Genomic DNA, 23,602 nt, shown 5'->3' on the forward strand with positions numbered 1-23,602 from the left:
AAGGAGGCCTTTCAGGGGTCAAAAAGAAATCAGAGGAAACATTCTATGAAGTTACCATCCCAGGAGCACAGCTATATTTTCCTTGTCATAGGGACCTGACTGGCCACCGCTTGTCTCCTTATCATAATCCTTTTTCAGGGAGTAAGGGGAGCAGGAGACCTAATTCAAATGCTAGAACTGCCCGGAACACTTCGGGTGTTCGTGGGGGGACAGATCAGCTTCCCTTTTCTACCCTCATTTGGGGGGGCTATGCTCTTTGTATGCTGATCTTTTGCTCTCTCACCCTTTTACTACCAAGTGCAACCCTGGGAACACAGCAGCTGAGAAAACTTCCTGAGCACTATGAGGAACCCAGACGGGACAACTTGGCTCCACAGCCCTGCTATCAACAGGAGATGCATCGACTTCAGACAGGTAAACACTGTCTTACTTAACAATGGCTTCGAAGTGCAGGAGTAGAGGTGATGGCCACTGCGTTACAGTATACTGCTGTAATTATAGCGTACTGTCACTGTTGCTAATCTCTACTCCTGTCCAACTTTCAAACTTGACAGTCTATGGAAGGGTGGATACATGCACGGCTTTATTCATCTGCTGGGGGTCATGGAACGTGGAGGGGAAACTGCTGTGTAGTCCTAGCTACCTCATTCAGTAGGATTGCAAAGATAAACTTGAGGCAGCTACGTCTGTACGCACGGGGTCAGTTTGACAGCTTGTCTAACCGAGGCTGAGTATCACACAACACCGTCTCGGCTGCCATCCCACCCACGTGGCCCCATGGAGAAAAACAAATGACAGGAAGAAGAGAGGACCAAGGAACGAGTGCTTGTTTGTGACTAAGGCAAAGCAACAACAAGCAACTTCTGTAAGGAACGAGTGCTTGTTTGTGACTAAGGCAAAGCAACAACAAGCAACTTCTGTTCAATAATGAGAAGAAACAGAAGCCCAGCTTCCGGAAGAGGGCCAGGCATTCTTGCACAACATTCTCCCGCCCACCTGATCCCCTGGAACGGAAGGAAGATCTGAGAGAGGACACAGAGAGCCAGTGTTTGTTTCCTGCAATGAGTGAGAGGAGAAAAATGAAACAAAACAAAGCAAGAGAGGGAGGGAAAGACGGTGGTCTGACTGCATAAGCACGCACACATAAACACGCACACACACATACACACACGCACGCACGAATGAACACTCACACACAAACGTGCAAATGCAACCACATGTGCGCACACAGACATGTATACACACAGCTATTATTACCCAAAGAGGAGCATAAATAGGCAGAGGCTCCAGCCTGGAGCAGATGGCTGCTACCTTCAGTATATGAGATCTGCAGTTGTCACCAATAAAAGTGTACCTCCTTGTTTTCTTTACTAAACAACTATACCCACTCTCTAACCACTTTGAGGTTCTCAGAAGCGGGGAGTCAAAAGATAGTATTCAATGTCAGTGTCAAACAAAAAATCTGTTGGTATTTTTTAGATTCTCCCAAATAACAAGTTTGGAAGCAGAATAAACTCAGAGTCTGAAAACAAATGGAGTCTAGCCGGGTGCAAGCCTATAATTCTAGCACTCTGAGAGGCAGAGGCAGGCAGATTTCTGAGTTCAAGGCCTGCCTGGTCTACCGAGTGAATTCCAGGACAGCTAGGGCTATATAGAGAAACCTTGTCTCAGAAAAAAAAATCCAAAAAAACCAAACAAAAACAAAAACAACCACCCCCCAAAAAAACCCAAAACAAAACAAAACAAAAAAACAAATGGAGTCTACAGACACCTATATGGTCTCTAGTGGCATCCAAATACAGACATATGTACGTCACTGAGTATTCCTTAAAGATATGGCTTATCTGGGCAAACATGAAGATTTGAACAATTAAATTAGCAAGAACCACTCATACACTATGCCCTGCCATTTATGATCATTCAATGTCTGCAACTCAGAAAAGGCAACAGAGAAAGGCCACACAAGATACTGCAGTAGATACACAGTTAGTCTAGCTTAACGCCTCAAATCTGAGATGGTCTCCAAACACAGCTATTTTTAAAATAGCAGCAGCTGCTGCCATTGACCAAGAACGCATTCAACGCTGGGCAGCCTGGTGGGTGCTTTCCGGGCTATTACCCGATCACCCCTGTCTCACGGATGGCAGACGAGCCCTACCACGCTGCTCCGTGGCAACCGCGAACACTCTACCATAGGACCAAGCTCAGAGAGCCCCTCCTTATTAAACCCGAATCCCCGATTCACACCATGTGCTGGAGAGGGGCCCCACCACAGGCCGAACTTGATCTTTGAACCATGATACACTGGAGTGGAGCAGTGCAGTCCAGGCTGAGATTAGCCACGTCCCGTGTGTTCCACGCTAACCTCACTCTAGTTGAGGATGTTACACTGACATGAGAAGAGCATGGTAAGAACGGAAATGCAAACACAGAAGGCGATATGAGGAAACAGGAAGAAACCAGACCCATTCTTCAAGTCGGCTTAGCCAAGAGACGTAAGGGGACGTGTGCTCCAGGAACCTCAAGTCCAAAACAAAACAGAATCACTATGAAGAGAGTCTGAAGACTTTTCAGTCCCTAAATGATATCCCTCACACAGAGACTGACTTCTAAAGTGGGTCCGGGAGAATGACACCCCAGCTAAGGTCAACCGGCCCAGAGCGAAGCCTCTCTGGAACTAGATACATCGCTCTAAGAACTAAAGGGTGCTAGGTGATGTCCCAGAGACACACGGACACAAACTGCTTTAGCACCTCTCTACCAGGGGTTCGCAATCAGGATAGAATGCAATCTCCACACCCGGCTATAAAAGGCATATAGCACTGAGGCCCAGGGCATGTGACCCCTTCTAAATAAAGATCACCCCCAGAGTGGGAGCAGCTGACCAGAACAGAGGCGTTCCCGAGGGATGGAGACAAGCTCTTAACACAATCTGACAGCCAGAGCCCACTTGTTCGGCTCTGGGTCTGCCTGCCCACCAGGGCCCATGGGCCTGTCTCAGGGTCTACATCATCATCTATTTTAGCAGTCTGCGGCAGCTTGATGGAAGACACCACAGCATTTCCAGACATACTCTGGGTCTTCCTGGGTAGCTGAAGATTAAACGTTAAAGTAAAATCCTGCCAAACACACGGCTGGACTCTCACAGCACAAAACTCCAGGGGATTTGCAAACGCTTGAACAAGCCCTTCCACTTTCTCCCCAGGGGACATGTTCTACCAGTCTGCGAAGAAATGCCAAGAAAGAGGGAGAGGGAAGCAATTCTCTCTCCACCTGTGCAGCCCTGACAACCAGTGTTTGATAAACAAGACTTAAGAACAGCATCAGGGAAGAACAAAACAACAAAACCCAGAATTATCTGTTTTATACCACCTGCCCTCATTTTGAGTCCCTGGACCCATCCTGAGATGGTAACACTTTCCTGACAATAAAGGGAGCAGAGGACCATCCTGAAGGCTCCAATAGGCAACCACCACGCTTTCTCATTTTGAGGGCGGAGGGAAATGCAATACCTTGCATGCCCACTACCTCAGCCAGTGTCTTTTTAACTGGAGTAAGGCTGGCCTGCCAGCTAAGCTGGCTTCTAGTGCAGCCAGGCTCATGCCTCCGTGGATTTTCTGGCGAAGGCTGGGTGTGGTGCTGTGAGCCAATCACAGGCAGTTGACTCTGGAGCGCTAAGAGGCGCCTGGAGTCCGAGTTTAGCAGTAAGGCTTTACTTTTGTGATTTTTTATTTGATGCTGTTTTGTTTTTTTGGAGGAGGTGTCTGCGCATGAAATCAAATACCAGAAAAGCCTCTGGGTCAAAGCATCACTCTAAGTAAATTCACTAAGAAGCCAGAAAACCACATCAGGAGGCTTCACCTCTAGCCCTTCCAATACAAGGCCAGCTGGCCTTCGGCAAGCGTCTGGGAATCCCAGTGAACAGCTTCTGGGGCCAGGTGCAGCCTTTTAGACTTCTGCATCCTGGCCCTTGGATGGTTCTGACAACAGCAGGAGACAAAGGGGCTCCTCTCCACCAGTTCAAAACTAGAGAGGGTTTGGAAGGACATGCTCCTCAGTAGCAGTGCCTGTGACAGGAACAGAGGAAACAGCGGAAGCACATTTTATGATCTTACCATCTTTGAGCTTGCTGAGGACTGCCACGCACACTGTTCTTTGCTTGGAGGAAAGTGGACCTTCACAGAGTAGGTACCATGCTCACCGAGTACCAGCCATGCGCAGAGGGATACAGCTAGAGTTCACAGAAGATGAAGGGGAGGGGAAGGGAGGGGAGGGGAACGCAGGAGAGGGGAAGGGAGGGGAGAGGAGGGGAGGAGTGGAGGGGAGTGGAGGGGAGGAGGGGAAGAGAGGGGAGGGGAGGAGAGGGGAGAGGAGGAGAGGGGAGAGGAGGAGAAGGAAGGGGAGGGGAACGGAGGAGAGGGGAAGGGAGGGGAAGGGAGGGGAGAGGAAGAGAGGGGAGGAGAGGAGAGGGGAGAGAAGGAGAAGGGAGGGGAGGAGAGGGGAGGGGAGAAGAGAAGAGGAGAGGAGAGGGGAGAAGAGGAGAGGGGAGAAGAGGAGAGGGGAGGGGAGGAGAGGGGAGGGGAGAAGAAGGGAGAGAAGGGGAGGGGAGGGGAGAGGAGGAGAGGGGAGTAGAGTAGAGGAGAGGGGAGGGGAGGAGAGGGGAGAGGACGGGAGGAGAGGAGAGGAGAGAGGAGGAGAGGAGAGGGGAAGGGAGAGGAGGGGAGGGGAGAAGAGGAGAGGGAAGAGGAGGAGAGGGGAGTAGAGGAGAGTAGAGGGGAGGGGAGGAGAGAGGAGAGGGGATGAGAGGAGAGGGGAGAGGGGAGAGGGGAGGAGAGGAGAGGGGAGGAGAGAGGAGGGGAGGAGAAGAGAGGAGAGGGGGAGGAGGGGAGGAGAGGAGGGGAAGAGGAGAGGGGAAGAGAAGAGGGAAGGGGAGGAGAGGAGAGGGGAGAGGGGAGGGAAGGAGAGGAGAGAGGAGAAGAGGGGAGAGGGGAGGGGAGGAGAGGAGAGGGGAAGAGAGGAGAGGGGAGGGGAAGAGAGGGGAGGGGAGGAGAGGGGAGAGAATGAGAGGGGAGGAGAGGAGAGGGGAAAGAATGAGAGGGGAGGAGAGGAGAGGGGAGAGAATGAGAGGGGAGGAGAGGAGAGGGGAGAGAATGAGAGGGGAGGAGAGGACAGGGGAGAGGGGAGGGGAGAGGAGAGGGGAGGGGAGAAGAGCTTTCCAGATGCTAGGTCCACTGGAGGATCCAAAGCCCTGGAATCTTGTGGAACAAGCAAGGCTGGTGCTCAAGTCAGCCTCGGGTCTGAGGTGGAGGGCGGCAGACTAGTCAACACGAAGATGACGACTGGGAAGGGTGTCAGGGTTGCCTGTAGGAGGGAGGGTGAGTGGCACAGGAAAATGGGGGCCAGGGGGTTGGGGAGACAACCAATAAGCCCACTCCTTGGTTAAGGGTCTACTCCAGAAGTACAGGCGGACAACAGAGCTACTCAAGGCATGGGACATTCACGGGTGACAAGTGAAGGAAGGACCGACCACCAAATGTGAAGGCACTGTCGGCTATTCCCCAATTAAAGCAGAAATGCCTAACACAATTTCTTCTGGGCCCCTCACTGTTAGGAACAACTCAGGCTGCATAAAAATCACAGAAACAAAGAAATACAGAGATTGTAACCAGAAGAAATAGAGATTGTAACCCCTCGTTAGTGGGCCGCCTCCACACCACTGCCCAGGAAGAGCGAGGATACAGAGAAACCAGTCTATCCTCGGGTACTGCCGATTGGTCAAGTGACCTCCTTCACAGCATCAAGTGCACTCGGTATTTCTCTCCAGATGCTGAAGCTCTGGCTCTTCTGCCACCAGCCGGCAGTAAAGAGCCTGGTGGGATTCTTCAAATACTCATTTCGAATGGCACATGTGAACTCGAGGTGAGCATTCTGTGAGGACTCAATGCGCTTGCCCTGGCTAAGGATGATCAAGGACCCTGGCTGAAGACAGGAAGGATAAGACAACACGACACAAGCCAGTTGTCTAGGAAGCTGTTAAGGCTGCCCTCTCCAAAGGAACGAGAACGCCAACCATCTGTGTTACACACGTTCCAGTGGCCCCATCCACAGTAAAGGGAAGCAGATGAACTGATTTTAACAGCACGGTTTACTTTTTCAAGTATATTCATCGGAGCACGGAATCCATTTCTTTAAAAAAAAAAATCACATATGCAATATTTCAAGGATTCTTCCCATACTACTTCCTGGAAAGCTTTCACTGAAAGCAGGTCTTACTTGGGGCAGGCCACGCGAGTCAAGTGCTCAACTCAGGCACGCATGTCTGGTGGCTACTACGCACATGACAGCATAGACTAGAACAGGAGTCTGCGCAGAGGGAAAAGAATTCTGGCTGAATTCAAAAGCCTACGGGAAGCTGTGACCATGACTGGGTTTTCAGGACAAAGTAAGAAGACAATATTCCTGAATGGAGTCAGCAATTTTAAGTACTCCATTGTGAAACCACAGAACACGTCATCAGGACTGGTACAGCGGCCAAGGAAAAGGCTGCAGAGAGCAGCCTTGGGAAGACCAGTTCTAGCCAACGGCACTCTGGCCTCGGGCCTTGAGTCTAAGCTGGCTGCTTTCTTTGTTCTAATTTAACCTCCCATGGACTCTATGAGGAAAGCAGGATCCGTGCCATTTTGAAGATAAAGAAACTAAAGCCTACACATTTAAATGACGTGGTAATTTCTGGCTACTGACCCTGGACTCTGACCCAGAATGCAGGCCTTATCTCTGCCCCTGACTTCTTCAGAACCTGCTGAAAAACCGCAGTGAGACCAGAGCATCTGTGGACTCGCTGAGCAGGTGTTATCTAATGATGCTGCAAACAGCACTTCCCTTTTGTGCAGCGCGTCTAAGGCTCTAAAACACTTGCTGGTCCACACTTAGTTTGGCTACCATCAGAGTAGAGTAGCTGCTGCAGAACTAGCTCAACCACAGCTCAGGCAAGCCGGCCAGTCAAGTCCTCCCGGACTCTCATTTCTGTATCCAAATCTGACAATGCTTTTAAGATAACTTTTTTTCAAATGCCAAGGTTACTTTAAAAACAAAATGTTGGGGGCTGGAGAAATGACTCAGCCCTTAAGAGTACTACTGGCTGCTCTTCCAGAGAGCCCAGGTTCGATTTCCAGCATCTATATGGCTCACAAATTGACTATAACTCTGGTCTCTCCATGGACACTACACTCATATGTGGTGAGCAGTCATACATGCAGACAAAATACCCAACCATATTAACTAAGTAAATAATTTAAAAATAAATAAAAACAAAATTTGGCACAATGGGCAAGAACTCATTCTTATAATCCCAGGACTTGGGAAGCTGAGGCAGAACTGCCATGAACTGAAGGGAAGCCTGAGCTATATAGCAGGTTCTAGGCTGGCCCCAACTACAGACTGAGACCTTATCTCAAAGCCAGCCAAAAGGATTACTGGTTTGGTTTGTTGTTTTTTTTTTTTTTTTTTTTAAAGGGCAAGTTGGTTCTCGTGCCCTTTATCACATCCAGGTACGAGTTTAGGTATTCTACAAAGAACATATGAGTATTATAGATAAGCAAGCAAGCAAGCTTTAAACACCGCCATGAGACCCTGGGATTATGGAATGCTTTCCAAGTTCTCTTCACTAAGCAACTACACAAGACTTCCACAACAGGTATACAAGAAAGGAATGAAAACCCAAGGGCTCAGAAACATACCCTCCTACAGAGCTCTCTTAAGGAGAGAATGAACCTGGGACTCCTGGAAACCGGCACACAGGCGTGTAATCTATCAAGTGTTCTATAGTAAACCGGATTTCCTGTGGCATCAGGGTCCTGAGAGCCAAGGGCCACCTTCACAGGACACAGGTGTTACACTTTTCCTTTATTCACCTTTATTTGTGAGAAGGAATCTTGCTCTACAAAATGGTGGTGGTGGTGGTGGTGGTGGTGGTGGTGGTGGTGGTGGTGGTGGTGGTGGTGGTGACGGTAGTGATACTATAAATTCCTTTACACGAAGGATACGGGCATTGACCCATAACAAGTGCCTGTTTGTCTACATTCAGAGACTTACAAAGCACACCAAGTCCCCTTTGTCATCGGAGCAGTTGAAGGTTAGTCAACTTGTAGCCCCCAGGTGCAGGGAATTATTTCTAACCAGACTTGGCAGCAGCCATAGCAGCCTCCATCCAGATTCCGGTCCTGTGCTCTCAGAGTTCCCAACACACAGGAAAGCTAAACAAGACCCATCTCTCCCCAACCCCAGGAAACATTTCCACTAGGCAGTGTGGAGATGTGAGAGAACCTCGCCCTGTCCCACCAAAGAGAAGGGAAGGAGAAGAAAGAGATGGAGGAGGAGGAGGAGGAGGAGGAGGAGGAGGAGGAGGAGGAGGAAGAAGAGGAAGAAGCTAGCAGGAAGCACAAAGAAATCCCCCACCCACCCACTCTTACTTTTCTGGCAGCGATTTGTGGTCCAGCAGCGGTAGTTGTACTCATTGTTGATGGTGGTCTTCTCACACATGGGCTTCTCCTCCAATGTCCCTGGACACAGGTCCCCACATTCCTTTGGGGGCTTGTTCCCCACAATGTAGTTATTAGACACCGCATCCAAAATGAGAGACCAGTCTATGGTGGAGAGGTAACAGAGGTCGGCGTTTTTCTCAATCCTGATGGCCCCCCGAGTAATGTTCCTCAGATTATAAAGCCCAATATCCTTGAGATTGGTCATCTCGAAGATGACCAGTGCGTAGTTGTAGAAGAGTTTCCAGCCACGGATGACTGTGAGGTTCGGGAAGAGGTCTCCCAGGCTCTCGAGGCCAGCCACTCGAAACAGCAGCAAGTACTCGGTGATGACGGTGAGCTTGGGGAAGCGGTAGCTTCGGTAGTCCTCGGCCTTGGAGATGAGCAGGATGTGGAGGAAGCCCTCGATCACCGTGCAGTTTTCCAGGCGCTTCAGCTGCTGATAGTCGTTGCGGATGTCAATGCCGGGCCCACAGACTGAAGGGAGACAAGGGGGCAAAGCGGGACACACCATTAAACAGAGGTCATTCTTAAGATGACCTTCCATAAAACTTGTATCATTATAAAAGATGATGGTTCCAGGTTTTTGGCTGCAGACTAAGGAGGCATAAACTGCAGCGTGCACACCTGTACAGCTACCTGGTTACCATCACTCAGCTGTCTACACTGGCCCAGATGCCAAACACCATGCTCACTGGCCTGTGGGAGAAACTGCTCCATTAACCATCTAAACTGAAGCTTTCAGCCCAAGGTCACAAAGGGTTGTGTGCAAAAGTTCACACTACAACTCAAACTAGCCCAGTGCTGCCAAGGTTCTCAGTCACAACACCAACACAAAAACTCAGTAGCCAAGGTTCTACAATTTACTGTGTCTGTCGAAAAGGACATCAAGCAACAAAGTCTACCCAAGAAGAATCACTGTGACCTAGAGAATTGACACCATTTAATAATATAGACCAATTGGAACTGTAACCAGGAAGAGGTTAAAAACACACACAAAAGAAATAGCTGAAGAACACTGAAAGAGGTGCAGGCTCGCAAATTTGACACAATGTGCTGTGTTAATGGAGTAAGTAAATGTTTCCTATAGAAGTCAGGTAACAGCAGAAGCAGTAAAAACCACCAGTGATCTCAATGGTTACAGATAAACAGCATTCATTTACTTGTGCTAATTCAATTGTCCTTTCTCTGAAAATAACAAAATAAAATTGGGCAAGAGTATATTTATGCAAAGACTTGTTTCATTTAACTAACACAAGCATTTAACCAATCTAATGTCTTTCTAAAGCATCATTTTTAAAAAAGAAAAGCCAGGTGTCTGTGAGGTGGCTCAGCAGGGAAGGGTACCTGAAGAGCAATCCTCAGTTCAATCAAATCCCTGGAACCCACTGTGTGTGTGTGTGTGTGTGTGTGTGTGTGTGTGTGTGTGTGTGCGCGTGAGAGAGAGAGAGAGAGAGAGAGAGAGAGAGAGAGAGAGAGAGAGAGAGAGACCCACCAAGACCCTCCACATAGGCATGTGCACACACAGGCGCACTTACTTTTCTCTCTCTCTTTTTAATTTAAAAGGAGAAACTTGTTTTATTAGAGTGTTTTGTTTTTTGGTTTTGTTGTTTTAAGATTTATTTATTTCATGTATGTGAGTCTGTCGCTGTCTTCAGACACACCAGAAGAGGGCATCAGATCCCGCTACTAATGATTGTGAGCCACCTTGTGGTTGCTGGGAATTGATCTCAGGGCCTCTGGGAGAGCAGTCAGTGCTCTTAACCGCTGAGTCATCTCTCCAGCCTAGGGAAACTTGTTTTAAATTATTAATACATACACGTCCCTTGTTCTGATTCTCTACTGTTAAGGTTTTCACATTGTAAACAAGATCCCAGATATCCAAGAGCACTTTCTTAAAGCACATCCTGGAAATAGAGAAACTAGCCCAAGGCATTTGTAGATTACAATGTTTTACTTATTCATTAATTTTGTTTGGTTTTGGTTTTTGTTTTTTGGTAAAGTGGCCTTACTACTAGAACTTTTTGTTTCATTTTTTTCTTTATTTTTAACTTTGGTGCCTGTGCATCTATGCACATGAGTGCAGTGCCCACAGAGGCCAAAAGGGGGGGGGGTGTCAGAGCCTTTGAAGCTGGAGTTACAGAGGTTGAGAATCACCTAAATGTAGAGGCTGTTTTTAACCACTGGGCCATCTTTCTAGACTCTAAACATTTTATTTCAAAAAGTTTGAAATGTATACAGAAAGACATCCTCGGTCACTATGCTTTCTTAGTATCTAATAATCCCAACCACTACTAAAGCTCTTCAGACACCATACAGTTTTCTGACCCATGTAATTCGTTCACTTGATTCCATGGGAGATACAAAGAAGCTCATAGCCAATGACCAGGAGCTAAGAGCTACGGCAAACAGCTGTCAATCAAGACAGGACAGGATGAATGGAACATGCAGGGAAAGCCTACTCCAGTTTCCAACAGGACAAAGGAGAGACAGCATCAAAGATGGGGTTTGAGCAGTCTGTGATATTATTGGAAGCCAGAGACAGGCAGAATGACAGGAGTTCATGGATACAAAGAGAGATCAAAGGAAGGGAGGCTGGTAGAACCCTGTCGAGAAGCATCTCAGGAGGAGATGAATGCTACCTCATGGGAACAGAGCCCCTCTCAAGGACCCAAGAGGGGAGAGACACCCAAGGGAGGCCTTGTGGAGGGTTAATCTGGCAGTGGAGTGGAGGAAAGGAAGGAGACATTCCCTAGACATTATAGCCACTGAAGGGACTGCGCAGAGATCGATGGGATGGTGAGGTAGAAGGCAGGAAAATGGAGAGAACCTGAGAACCTAGATTATGATTCCCTTTGGTCTAATTTCCTCCGTTCTCTGAAGAGGAAACAGGGCCCTGCAGACAGAAGAAATGAGAGAAGCACAACCTTCCAGCATACCCGACACGCTGGAAGACTATCTAGTACCCACACCGCACCTGATATCACATCATCACTGCTTTAAAGGCGAGTTAGTGGATTCAAGAGTTTATGCAGTCATACCGGCAAAGCACCAAGCACTTTACAGTGAATCGGCACAGGTTTGTCTACAGCTCCGACTGTCAGGTCCCTTGTGGGTCTTATGACAACGAATGGCTCTTGACAAAGCTTTGCAGAGCGTGACGCACTGCTGCCTCCTCCGTGCTCCCTAGATGTCACGATCCCACTGAGAACCATTCCTCCCCTCATACCTGGCAACCAACTGGAGATCCCTGCCTTCAGCCTTCTGTCACCTCACCCAGAAGTGGCTTCCTGTGCTTCCCATATTCAGGGTGACCCTGGAATGCATGCTCCTGACCCAGACTCTGTCCCCATCTCGAGGCGCTCTCTGATAATCCGTTCTGTTTTCTTCCTCAGTTCCCACACCTTATTCAGTGATGCTGCCGTGTAACAGGCTCATGCCAAGAGTAAGTCCTCCCAATTCAGTTTGTCCTTCACCGGGCACACACGCCATCTAGTAACACCCACCTCTGGGATTCCCTTCCAAACCTAACGGATTCCTACAGGCTTTTCTCATGATGAACACTCCCTCCCCCCCTCCCCGCCCCGTCCTCTTTATGATGTTCACTGCACACCTCCAAATCCCACTCAGGATATGGCCGCCTTCTTGGGAGCCTAGCTCCAGCCTTTCTCCTCATCTCTCCACTCTGGTCACTGCCGTCATGGTGGCAGCTCCAGAGGATGGAAAATTATTCCCTACTTAGTTCTCAAGTTCTGTCTCCAGAGGCTAACGCACTGCTTGATATATGGCAGATACCAGGGGACACACACACGGAGCACAGTGAACTGAATCCTGAGGTGGCCCAGGGAGTGGTACTATTATTAGTAGTGTGGCCTTGTTGGAGGAAGTGTGAGACCCTCTTCCTAGCTGACCCTCCTCCTAGCTGCCTAAGAGAGTTAAGTCTTCCCCTAGCAGCCTTCAGATCAAGATGACTAAATCTCAGCTTCTCCAGTGCCATGCCTGCCTGGGTGCCGCCATGCTCCTGCCTTGATGACAACGAGCTGAACCTCTGAACCTGTAAGCCAGCCCCAGTTAAATGTTGTCCTCTGTAAGAGTTGCCTTGGTCATGGTGTCTCTTCACGGCAATGGAACCCATAACTAAGATACGTGCCTTTGTCATTTCATCTTTGCAACTCTGATCCTACGACTGATCTGACCACTGCCTGAGCGACAGCAATGCCTTCCTCCAGCGCACCCCTCTGCCCAGTCCAACCTTGACCAAAGACCAAGTCAACGGGCTTCTGAAGAGTTCAGGCCCATATCCTCTCTCATCTTCCAGCACATCCTTGCTTAGCACATTTGCTCACTGGTCTCCAAGAGGCTCAGCTCCTCCCTGCTCCTCAGCCTGCTGCCTTGATAGGGCTCCCCTTCACACACTACCCCAGTCTCTCTTTGGGCCACTTTCAACTCAAACATCCCCTCCACATAGATAGTCTGTGTTAACGCCTGAGCTTCAACAGTTCCCCCAGCTATTGTTCAGCATCCCTCTTCTCCCCCAACTCCCATTTCTCCACTTCATGTTTACCTCCACTCAAAGGCTCAAAGCCTATGAGAATAATGGCACCAAATCACTCATCAGAAATGAGGAATAAAAACATTTTCCTGTGCCCAGCCTAAAATATCTTATTCCTTCTACACCACTGTAAATTAAGTGTATTAATTTGCTCTTAGACTTTACAGAAGACTGAGCTACATCACTGCATTCGACATGTGCTTGATCCCAACATAAAAGTATTAGGTATCCAGTAATTTGGTATTTTCTCCAACAAACTATAAAAATTCAGGGCCAAGCGAAGAAACACAGAGAGGGAAGGACATAACTAAAGTGACTTTCACATGCAGTCAATACAAAGACAGTGCGAAGGACCCGTTACCTCCTGCCAGCTGGCCTCATGTCACAGAGAGCTGGGACTGGAAGCTCCTTAGAATAAAAGAGCCACTTCCTTATTTATACCCCATCCACATTTATAGAACAAAGGGAAAAAATAGGAAGAAACTACCCCCTTATTCCGGAAGAGAAGACAAGCCCAAGCCACAAAGTACAAAGCAGGGCCCAGCCCCAGCTGCTTTGGATTCTGACTGACCGACCGACACTGCTGGTCTTTGGGTGTTTTGTGACAGAAAAAGAGTGATCAAGCTGGACTGTGAATGATAGGACAGCGTTCAAAGGCACAAGCCACAAACAGGAAAGCAAATGCAGCACGCCTGCCAGTCAAAGAATCCATGCGCAGAGGGAGAAAGACACTCAAAAGCATGGGAAGCAGACACACCCTCTGCTCACAGCTGGCACAGTCAGCCCTGAAACGCTTTCTCCCTCTCAAAGCCAACAGATATTTGGCAGAGCCAAAAAAGACCCCAACGTTCGCTCGCTTTCAAGATATAAGATAGATTGAAAATGTAGGGTCCCAGGTGGCCTGCAAATAGTGAAAACATAGGGAAATGAAGGTCACCTGGGTCAGGGAGAAAGGGAAGTAGTGGAGGAGTTTGAGGGAGGACCCCCAGCTGCAAGGTCCAACCTAGGAATGAGGACAACAAAAGCAAAACAGATGGAAGCCACTAGGCAGAAGCATGTCACCTGGAACAGAATTCACTTCTGCAAAGATACCATCTTAAATAAAGCTTTTCAGGTGCGAGAGTCAGTCATTCCAAAATCTCCTAGGTATTTCCTAAAAGTCAACTGGCAGAACTCTTATTCTGCCAAGCTCAAGAGAATGGTAGAAACAATCTATACATATTTGGAACATCAATCCCTAAGACCTTCTAATAGGAGAAAGGCTGATGGAAAATAATCTGACTGAGAAAACCCTTCCAAAGCTGGGTATCTAAATGTCGGGGTGAGCTTTCCATGTTCAGCATCTGACCTGTTCAAGGCACCCTGTGGTCCTAGAAAGGGACAAAGCGCACAACTGGGGTTTGGATCCCAGAATACCCTTTGGAATGTCTTCTCTGTTGGCTCATGCCCTCAAATGGACAAACTCCACCTCTAAACATCAACTGCCTCACCTGTAAAACAAGCTGTTGCTACCACAGTGACATCAGGCAAGTGCTGTGTCACTGTCCCCAAGGTTACATCACTGACTAAGCATTAGCATTAGTGATCCCTCCATTCTCTCACCCCAATCTAAACATTGCTAATCTGATGAAGAGAAAGGAAGCTGGCAAAACTGCTGGCTAGTCTACCAACAACCCCCCCCCCCACACACACACACACAAGTTTATCATTACATAATCAACTTTCCTTCAGACAGTCTTGGTTTATAGTTAGAAACAAAGGATACAGAGCAGAATCAGAATTTTATTTTTTATGGTCGATGGAGTAAAGACGCACTGGAGAACCAACCATTTCCAGTTCTGAGAGCCAGACCCAACACAGCAAAGCTTCTGCATTGCGGGAGAAGCCGAGTTTGGCTTAGCCAGTGGCTCACCCACAACAGTCACTTCTCTTAAAAAAAATGAATCCACTGGTACCAGTAACTAAGTGAACAAATCCCGCTTCTGGGTTCCATCGCTTTGTTAAAGTCAAAATGGCAGGGGATCATTGTCAATGAAATTTGCAAAGGGAGTAAACAAACAACCCTCACTCCAGCAATTGCCAATGTGATGGGGGGAAATGTCCTGTAGTTCAATAGGCAGGACCCTGGGACCATAGAGAGAGAGGCTCACAGCTCTCTAACTCTAAGGGGCCTGGAAGACTTCTCAGGAGGTGAGTCCCTGAAGATGGTCTTGCCAGACTTTCTGTTTCTAGGACCCCAAATGAGGTCTCACAAAGTGTAAGGAGAAGAGCCCCAGGCAGTCTTGGAGGCAGTGTGGAGCTGAGTGGGTTGGTGGCAGCTTGAGGGAACCCCAGGGGTGCAGTAGCTGCGGTAGAGGAAAGATTAAGGACTTAAGCAGGACAGAGGCTAGAAAACAGACTGAGACATGCGCACAAGGGGCCTGCTTTGCTCTGCATGAAGGACAGGCATTCGAACACCCTAGCACGCAGCAGAACCCTGTTACACCTCGAGGCTTGCTAAATCACTAAGTGGTCCCAAAATCTGCATCTGAGAATGGCACATGCTGATGTTGATGTTTTGACTACCATTCTCTGAGACACAATGAGACCCAGGGAAGACATGACTCTATCTTGTTACTACCCTCTCTCTGCACCCACCAAGATCTGCAGTGTGACCCAGGGAAAACCTATGTTCTTGTGTATATTCCCTTCCTCCCTTTCTCCCTCCCTCCCCTCCCCCTCCCAGTGTGTCCCACGTACTTGGTTATACCTATGACTGCACATAGATGAAGGAGAGGATAGCCTTCTGCCGTTTCCCACCCTATTGACTTCAAAGAGGTTCTCAGTGAGCCGGAAACTTGTCATTTTAGTCAGGTAAGCTGACCACAGAACTCCTGGACTCCACACCCTCCCCATTCCCCAATGTGAGGTTGCAGGTACATGCAGCCATGCCTGCTTTTGTTGTTGTAGTGTTTTGCTTTGACCCAAGTGCTTGGGATTCTAACACAGGCAGGTCTCCACACTTACACGGCAAGTGTTTTTTACCCACTTACCACTGAGTCAGTAGCTGAGAAAATCCCCAATCAACCCACATAGAAAATTCATGAAACACACGAAGGCCAAGGGGAAAAAAATGGGGCAGAGGGTGAATACACAGTCCTCCCGCGGCAGCTGAATCCGAGGTCCTCAACAGCCTGAGAGCACCACCCCAGAGCGCTGAGAGGAGGACCTCTCCCTGCCTTAAACTGTAACTAGCCAGAAAAACCAGACGAGGAGGGGGCAGAGTGTTATGGTAACAAGCACGAGTGATACTCCAGTTTGTCAGAGGAGAATTTCTGTGTCGAGTGTAAACAGACACAATTCATGTTAAGCTTTTTATCTTCATGTGTCAACGCAGGCGTGTTTACACTGTATATGTACATTTCTCTTTCACACAGACAAGACAGCCTGGCCACCTGACATATCCAGTGAGTGAGAGCAACAATAGGAATGTAAGGGATTTCCACGACACGGGTGACTTTCAGAGGAGAAATGAAAATAAAACAAAGTGCAATCTGAATGTGCAAATTGTTCTTTGCTGCCCTACGGAAGAGCTGTCTCACCATAGAAACAATCTAAAAATCTATGTCCACAAAAAAAAAAAAAAAAAAAAAAAAAAGGCAGTCCTGAACGCTGGGGACACTGAAACCAAGGCTGGATGAGGCGAGGAATTTGCAGAGATGGATGTGACACTTTTTATCCTACCATGCCAACTAAGAAGTGGGAAATTTACAGGGTATTAGTTCTGAGGCAAGAGAACACACTCGAGTGTCTCCTCCATGAAAGGCATCTGGAGATAAACAGATCTGTGCAGAACGACGTGGGGTTTGCTTCAGCAGAAGGGCAACTGTTTTCACAGATCGTCATAAAAACAATCTGACTTGCTCAGATATTCTACACACTATTCTAGTCTTAAAATATCCAAAAAGTCCAGTACTCAAGGTGTTCATTCTTTAAAGTAACACCCTTGGAAAAGGTTCTAGACCTTTCTTATTATCTCCACTCCCTATGATTGGCACTTCATAAAAACCAGCATACAGGGCCCAGTACCTGCCACAACACACCTAGTGGGGCAGGGACGGATGGACGGACAGAGAAACAGTGGAAACAGTGTTCTGCCTCCCTGTGAGGCCTTCCCCAGCACTGAGCCTCAGCAGGGCCTACGTCTTCATGGTCACCTTGTACTATGAACAGTGAACTACACTGCCAGAAGCTGGTGTTGGGATGGGGGTGAGGGTACCTATGGGCAGCAGCCAAGCCAGAACGAGCCCCCACTGAGTATGGGCCAGCAGAGAGACCCTGCAGAGAAATGCCCCTCCTTTCCTTTTCTGCTCAGAAGCAGGCAAGCATTCTCAGTGAAGGCTGTCCCTCTGTCCTCCCGCACCGGTACACACGCTGGCTTTGCCTGTCAGACCTGTTACATCTTTCTGTTTACTGACCACGTGCTCACGCTCACTCCCTGAGTGTCTTACTACGCCCTACAAAGTCCCAGTTTCCTTAAGTGACCTGAGCTCCTGCTGATGAGCCAGTTAACCTATAGCTAGCTGATAGTCGGTGTGGAAACCCCATTCACTCACATGTTCCGCCTACCCTGAGATGTGATTCTCTCTGGTGTATCAAATTATGAGCCTTGGGCTAGGGGATGTAACTCAGTGCAACAGCCCTTACCTGGCATGCACAAGACCCTGGGTTCCATCCCCATGTGTGGCTAATAACAACAACAACAACAACAAAAATAACAACATCATGTGCAAATATACACATAAATTGTGTGTGTGTGTGTGTGTGTGTTTATATGTACAAGCCTGTCTGAACCTCCTGAAGCACAGAGCTTCTGATTTGGTGACCTTGTTAGAGTAATAGTGAGTCCCCATAGTCATCCAGATGGACTGAGACCAGCCACTGTCAGGCCTCAAGTTTTCCTCATGGCTTAGATGCAGGTTTGGGATGAAATTAATTCATTTTTCCAATATATATGTAAGCAATGCTTAGTACAAGCTAAGTGCTTCCCAAATGCTGGGAAATCAGCAATGACAACTTTGGACTTCGTGAGGTGGCCAATCCTGACAGAACTGAAAGCCCACCCATGACGCGGAGAGGATTTCTGTGCATTCTGTAGTAAGGACAGAGAGGCCATGCTGTGGGCTTGATACACACTCACACCAGAATGTGAGGCATAAACACTAGATAAATAAGAAGTGTGAAACAGTAAGCAGTAACCCAACCAAAGTCCGCGGACCACATGTCCATAGATCTAAGAGAGGCCAGTAGGATGAGCACCAGGTTTGGCCACAGCTTTACCACAGTGTAAGCACACAGGTGCAGAGACCCAGCCAGAGTCCTGCACTGACTCACCAAGGAGATGAGTTCTGAACACACAGCTGGCAAATGAGCAAGCACAGTGAGGTAACTGGGTGCCTGCATGCGCCTCTCTGGATCGGGCAGAAGCCACAATGCCACATGGAACTCAACATCTTTGCAAACTTAACTGTAACATCTCACTATCTGAAGGACAGAACTGACACCCCTACCATTGACCCCCTGCTGTTGACTTGAAGCATTTGCAGGTTGTTTTCCTAAATGCAGGTATACCAGAATGTCAACACTGCTCTTGCCTTGTAAAGTATCAAGGAAAGAGGGATCTCACAGCTCCAACCTGCCCACTCCCATCCTTTCCTTCTCTTGTCACCATCATCCTCACCTGTCACATGATGGCCTTTGTGATGGCCATTCTTATCTCCTGCAACTTCTGCATTAACAACTCTGCTCTATTACCTCCAGATGACCCACTTTTGAGTAGTTTTTGTTTGGTTGTTGTTGGGTTTTGTTTTGTTTGTTTGTTTTGTGCATTTTTCAATACCTAGACAATGGTGTGAATCCCTACTTCATAGAGGCAAGCTGTACTCACCAAGACCAAACATCCTCAAAATTCAGGATTCGTCCACAAAATGGAGAAGCCTCCATTCACCAGGCCAAACAACCCATCCGCTCTGCTGTCAGCATCCTGCCAGGAGGTGTCTGAAATCAATGACCACCTAGGTTCTCAGATCATCTCAACACCTTGCACGTGAGCCCAAACATGACGGCAACATCTCCTCATGAGCATCCTTGAGCCCATCAACCAGAGACAGAACTGGACGCATGCTGATGGAGAAGGAAGCCAGGGACCATGGGTCACAAGCTAGCATACACACCACAGCAGACACAGATTCTGCCCTGCGTCTTTCCTTTCCCTGACAAAGTGGATGTTTCCCAGATCACATGCTTTGTCTACAGAGCTACATAAAACAATCTCATCACATCCCTGTTGACAGAGTGAGGCAACGAGAACTACATTCCAATGGCTTCGTAACGGTCTAAAGCGTTGACTAACGGACAGTAGATGAAGGACCATGGTGCTCCTTCTGGGTCACATCTATTTCAGCACTACTATCAGTCACTTCACCAATAATACTAATAAAATGTCCCTCTCGTCAAGGACAACACGTTTCCAGGGAAGATAGCAACTGCACCGGATGACAGAGTCAAGAGCTAAAAAGATCAACAGATTGGAACTGCAAGAGAGAGGAAATAATGTTATTTGGACACTTGGGTGCAAAAAAAGAAATGCACACATGTAGGAGGTGCGAAAGAAGACTTAGGCAACTTAATTAGATATAATTTCTGTATGTGATGATGGGGTGTTGTACATGCACCCCCAAAAAGTCAAGTCAATCTTAGGCTATACCTAAGTGGTCCTTAGTAGAACAACTGAGGGCAGAAGAGACCCCAAATTCTGGGTTGGTTTCTGCCTCCATACTTTGACAGGTAAGTGAATGGACAAAACATCATCAGGGCAGGCAGGAAGGGCAGAAACCAAAAAGCCCGTCACAAGGCACAGCTACAGATACTAAGCATGTCAGGACCCTAGGGAGGCCTGGGTGGGTCTCACGCGACCTCCTGGGAAGAACAGACCAAGGGTTTCAGCCAACACACACCGACAGACTCATTATAAAGCACAGTATACTCCCTAAGAAGGTAACAAGCATTTCTAAGATATAGCCTGTTTCTGAAATTTCATAAACCTGACTGCATTGCCACTGAAACTCATGGGCTCTTATCTGCCTTGGTTTTAAGACTTATTTTTACTTTACATGTCTTTACATGTATGTATGTATGTCCCTGCCTGGACATATTTATATGTACCACATATGTGTCTGGTACCCAAAAGATCAGAAGAGGAAGTCATATCCATCCCCCTGGAACTGGAGTTACACATGATTTGTGAGCTGTCTGGTGTACGTGCTGGGGACCAAACCTGGGTCCTCTGCCAAAACAGTAAGGGCTCTTAACCGCTGTGCCACCTCTTCAGCCCTTGTTTTGCATCAAGGAAAACTGAACATAAATAACCTCATGAACCATGAGGCCTGTCAGGGATCACACTGGCACTGAGGGAGGGGAAACGGCTTAAATCTAAATCACTGCATGCAATCTTATGGTACAGCATTCTGGGTTAAAGAGATCTCTGAAAAGGATGCTACTCCCAGGTACAGAGGGCTGAAGAGGGACTCATACTGTGTACCTCGAGAGGCATCTCATCAGCGTAGGTAGGCACTTTTGTATGGTGCTTGGCAGACACCTCTGTCTAGTGTCTCCTCCATGACCCCTCAAAGAAAAGACACCGCCACCACGAGAGGCTGGGAAAGCCTCAGCAAGGTTCCATCTCCTCCTTCCCAGCCCATGTGTGAAAGGGTAAAAGAAGGATGAAGCCCTGCTTTCCCAAGGAAAGACTCCTGTTCCAGACCTAATGCCCCTAAAAAGCATGTGTTTCCACCAATCAAAGTATGTAACAGCAGAAACCATAATTCATAGGAAGGCACGAAGACAGAAAGCGCACGACACAACACAACCTAACCAAAAGTGCTCTGTAGGCGTCCCTCTAGGGCGGAGCACCTCTCCCGAGTCCAGCTTCCCCGGGGAACCTGCACCCCTCTCCCCAGCTCCATCAAATCACATTTCCTTCTTCATCTCTACTCCAGAGCAGACAGCTGCTTCCTTCCACACAGCAGCCCTTAGATGATACCATTCAGACTTCCCTCCGCAAGGCCTGGGGAAGCTGGTCTCCCTGATCTCACTGCACGCTCTTCCTTTGACGCCGGCATTCAGATTACACGAGGAGCCTCTGATGGTAAAAGCTCCCCACCAGTGGGGCCAGCAAACTGGCTCAGTGAGTGAAGCGTGCTTGCCATAGAAGCCTGGTGACCCGATTTCAATCACTGGAGCCCTTGTAAAGGTGGACGGAGAGAAGTAACTACGAAGTCATCTTCTGACTTCCACATGTACACCACAGTGTACACACACACACACACACCCTCCACACATGCATACAGACAAAACACACACATCACATAACACACGAGATATAGATAGATATATATAGAGAGGGGGGGAATGAAAAAACTTAAAAGAGTTTTTGATTTTTAAGTTACCACTAGAGATGTAATGGTTCAGTCTGTAAAACACTTGCCATTCAATTGAGAGACCTAGAGTGCAGACTGCAAGCACTGAGTTAAGAAAGGGAGGGGCGGACACGAGAGCTGCCTGTTATCCCAACACCAGGGAGTTAAGCAGAATAACTGCCACTGACAAGCTCTGCCTCCACGAGAGAAGAGGCCTCCAGTACATAAAGTGCACAATGATCAAGGAAGACATAGGATACGGACTTTGGGACTCCACAGCAGTGTACCCACACATATGTGAACACACGTGCACACAGACACACACACCCATGTATATATACATGTGCAAAAAAAAAATTGCCACCCCAAAGGTCACATGTATTTTAGAAAACAAGTACAGTTTGGGATTCTTTTAGGGATTTTTATTTTTTACATATATGTGTTGTGGACATAGATGTGCCTCCTACCTGTAGCACTCAGAAGAGGGTATCAGAGCTCCTGAAACTAGAGTTAGAGGTGCACTCTGCAAGAGCTGCAAGGGCTCTTAACACAGCCACCTCTCCAGTCCCTGGGTGGTTTTGTTCTATCTGTTGTCTTTACAGGTTCTGACTGAGAATAATAGAATTTTCAAGTACATGGAGGGCTCTGATGATCTCAAGCAAGCTCTCCCTTCAAAGCTGCCCGGCCTCAGTGAGATTCGAGGCTAGTACCCGCTCCTTCAACCAGGCAGGCAGGAGACCCTAGTCACAAACTGAGATCCTTAGACAAGAAAACTAGCCTGGCCACACCCTGTTGCTAATTCAGAGAGGCAGCCAAAGTCCCCAAAGCCACAAAACACAACAAAAAGGGACCTAAAAGTCTCAATCAGGCATGCTTGGATGGAAGAGGGGGCTGCCATCTCAATTTGGTAGGTTCCCAGGTGCACATGAATACTTGGTACCGACAGCTCTGCAGAACACAACTTAGACATCTAATAGCTGCCCAACTTTGTTTCCCTCTCTCACCTTAGCATGGGCATGGTATTAATTTGTTTAAAAGTTAGAGGTGGGTATAGCATGTTGTCAAGAACAGTTATGCAGAAACAAATCAAAAGTCTGGGATGTCAAAGTATCTAGCTAAACAGTGCTAAACAAAAAGTGCCTCTCAGTCGTAGATAACAGGGACCGTAGATAACCGTGACTAAGATGAGCTCAGGGGAACAGACCCAGGCTCAGCTCTCTCAAGAGAGGAACTCTCCCACTTCCTTCTCTTTCAGATAAAGAAGGGACAGCCTGGAAGAACTCCACCCCGGCAGCAGAAGAGCTCAGAAAACTGCAGATCATTCTACCAAGGAACAAACGCATCCCTGCTAGGTAGAGAAAGCCCAGAAGGATGGTTGCATTCAGCAAGCAGAAGGCCTTGGAGACCACTAAGCCTATAGGTACGGCTCTTACGGAAGGCGGCATTCCTGCTCATGTGCGTCATAAGGAGCCATGTGTATCAGCCTTTATGAAGAACTTGCCTAGAACAAAGCTCTGGGTGTAGGACCAGGAGATCTCTGAGCAATGGAGAAGTCTCAAACAACAGTCTCTCTCCAGTACAACAGGTACCAACCAAGTCTTGTCCCGCCACATGCACTTGGTACCACAAACATCAAGGTCAACACTCACCATCCACAGCCAGCACCACCTCTAAGCCTGCTGCCCTCTGCTCATCGCAGGCCCAATAGTGATGGCCCCTGAGCTGGCTGCAGCTCACGGCAACCTCAAGGATGCTGGCATGGAATCAGCCAGCAGGGCTGGAGGCGAGCATAGGAAGCTGTGGGGACTGCACAGTCCCAGTTAAGGAAACATCAAAGACATTCCATGTGCACCTCAGTCCTTTCATCAAAGCTGGGGGCAAGCAGCATCCAGGATAAACGGATACAGGGCAATATATCTGACCCTCAAACTAAAAAGTAGGGTCTCCTAGCGTATGTTCTATCCAGCCTCGCCCCACGCTGTCTCTCCCATGACACTGGATAATGAGCTTATTCTGTCCCCAGTGCCCTCACCATTAACAATGTACTCTCCATGAAG

The 23,602-nt window shown here is 48.1% G+C and overlaps 1 protein-coding gene across 1 annotated transcript in view; it reads right to left on the minus strand.

Annotated features, from left to right (window-relative positions):
• Positions 1 to 23,602, minus strand: part of Igf1r (insulin like growth factor 1 receptor) — a 286,828-nt gene that overhangs the window by 227,514 nt on the left and 35,712 nt on the right. The window contains exon 2 of the mRNA XM_052160852.1: positions 8,469 to 9,014. Coding sequence (XP_052016812.1) covers positions 8,469 to 9,014 — 546 coding nt within the window. The remainder of the gene's footprint in view (positions 1 to 8,468; positions 9,015 to 23,602) is intronic.

Source organism: Apodemus sylvaticus, chromosome 1, assembly GCF_947179515.1.
Source record: "Apodemus sylvaticus chromosome 1, mApoSyl1.1, whole genome shotgun sequence".
Classification (NCBI taxonomy): domain Eukaryota; kingdom Metazoa; phylum Chordata; class Mammalia; order Rodentia; family Muridae; genus Apodemus; species Apodemus sylvaticus.